This window comes from Penaeus monodon, chromosome 33 (assembly GCF_015228065.2).
Source record: "Penaeus monodon isolate SGIC_2016 chromosome 33, NSTDA_Pmon_1, whole genome shotgun sequence".
In the NCBI taxonomy this organism is placed as follows: domain Eukaryota; kingdom Metazoa; phylum Arthropoda; class Malacostraca; order Decapoda; family Penaeidae; genus Penaeus; species Penaeus monodon.
In genome coordinates this window covers 2644318-2645073 of record NC_051418.1, presented here as the reverse complement: position 1 = coordinate 2645073, position 756 = coordinate 2644318, and the positions used below count along the sequence as shown (strand labels likewise).

General features: G+C 35.8%; 1 protein-coding gene across 1 annotated transcript in view; it reads right to left on the bottom strand.

The window, feature by feature from the left end:
• Positions 1–756, bottom strand: part of LOC119593941 — a gene marked incomplete at its 5' end in the record, with an annotated part of 30134 nt that overhangs the window by 9289 nt on the left and 20089 nt on the right. Inside the window, 1 exon segment of the mRNA XM_037942960.1 lies at positions 158–402. Coding sequence (XP_037798888.1) covers positions 158–402 — 245 coding nt within the window.

Sequence of the window (756 nt, the reverse complement as noted above, 5' to 3'; positions counted from 1 at the left end):
AGGCCAAGGTGACCCAAAAATATACTACTAAAAAAGCAGACAACCCTTAACCTTTCTTGTCAAAGACATTTCATCAATCACAGGCTTGCATTTCTTTGACTCTTTGGAGCTGTTACTATCAGTAATATTGTCAACTACTAATTTCATATAAACTTACATCTGAATGGCTCTTCTCAATACCTTCACCCTCATCTTCACCTCTACATTCTGAAGAGTCAATTTCATCATCCCATGCAGGAGCTTCATCAATGTCTGTACTTTCCATATCTGATACATTTTCAATGCCATCTTCCTTCTGCTGATCCTTCATGCATTTAGAAGCACCAGATACAGCAACAGTGGATAGCCTTTCAAATGATGCATGCCGTTTCCGTACTGTTTTATGTAGGTACTCTATTGAATCTGAAAATAAAAAAAGTTACACCTAAGACAGAATAAAAGGGGATGTCTGCCAGATTTATTAATTTGTTAATTATGAATAAATATTCTTCTTTTTCATACATAAACTAATTTACTTCATGGTGATTTTTTTTTTATGAAACTGAGTGGCATTCAATCACATCATCAGCCTGTGAATTGGCAGCTGCTATATCTCAAAATACCAGATGTGAGCTGAACTAAGGCCTAGGTGTAGAGAGGCTCACACCAATACATCCCAGGCTCAACAAATCTTCTTTGAAGTTTTTCCATCATGAATGTGTTAAGTGTATGTAGTATATATCTTATCAAAATTTCAGGCAGGTTGAAGAAACAGGA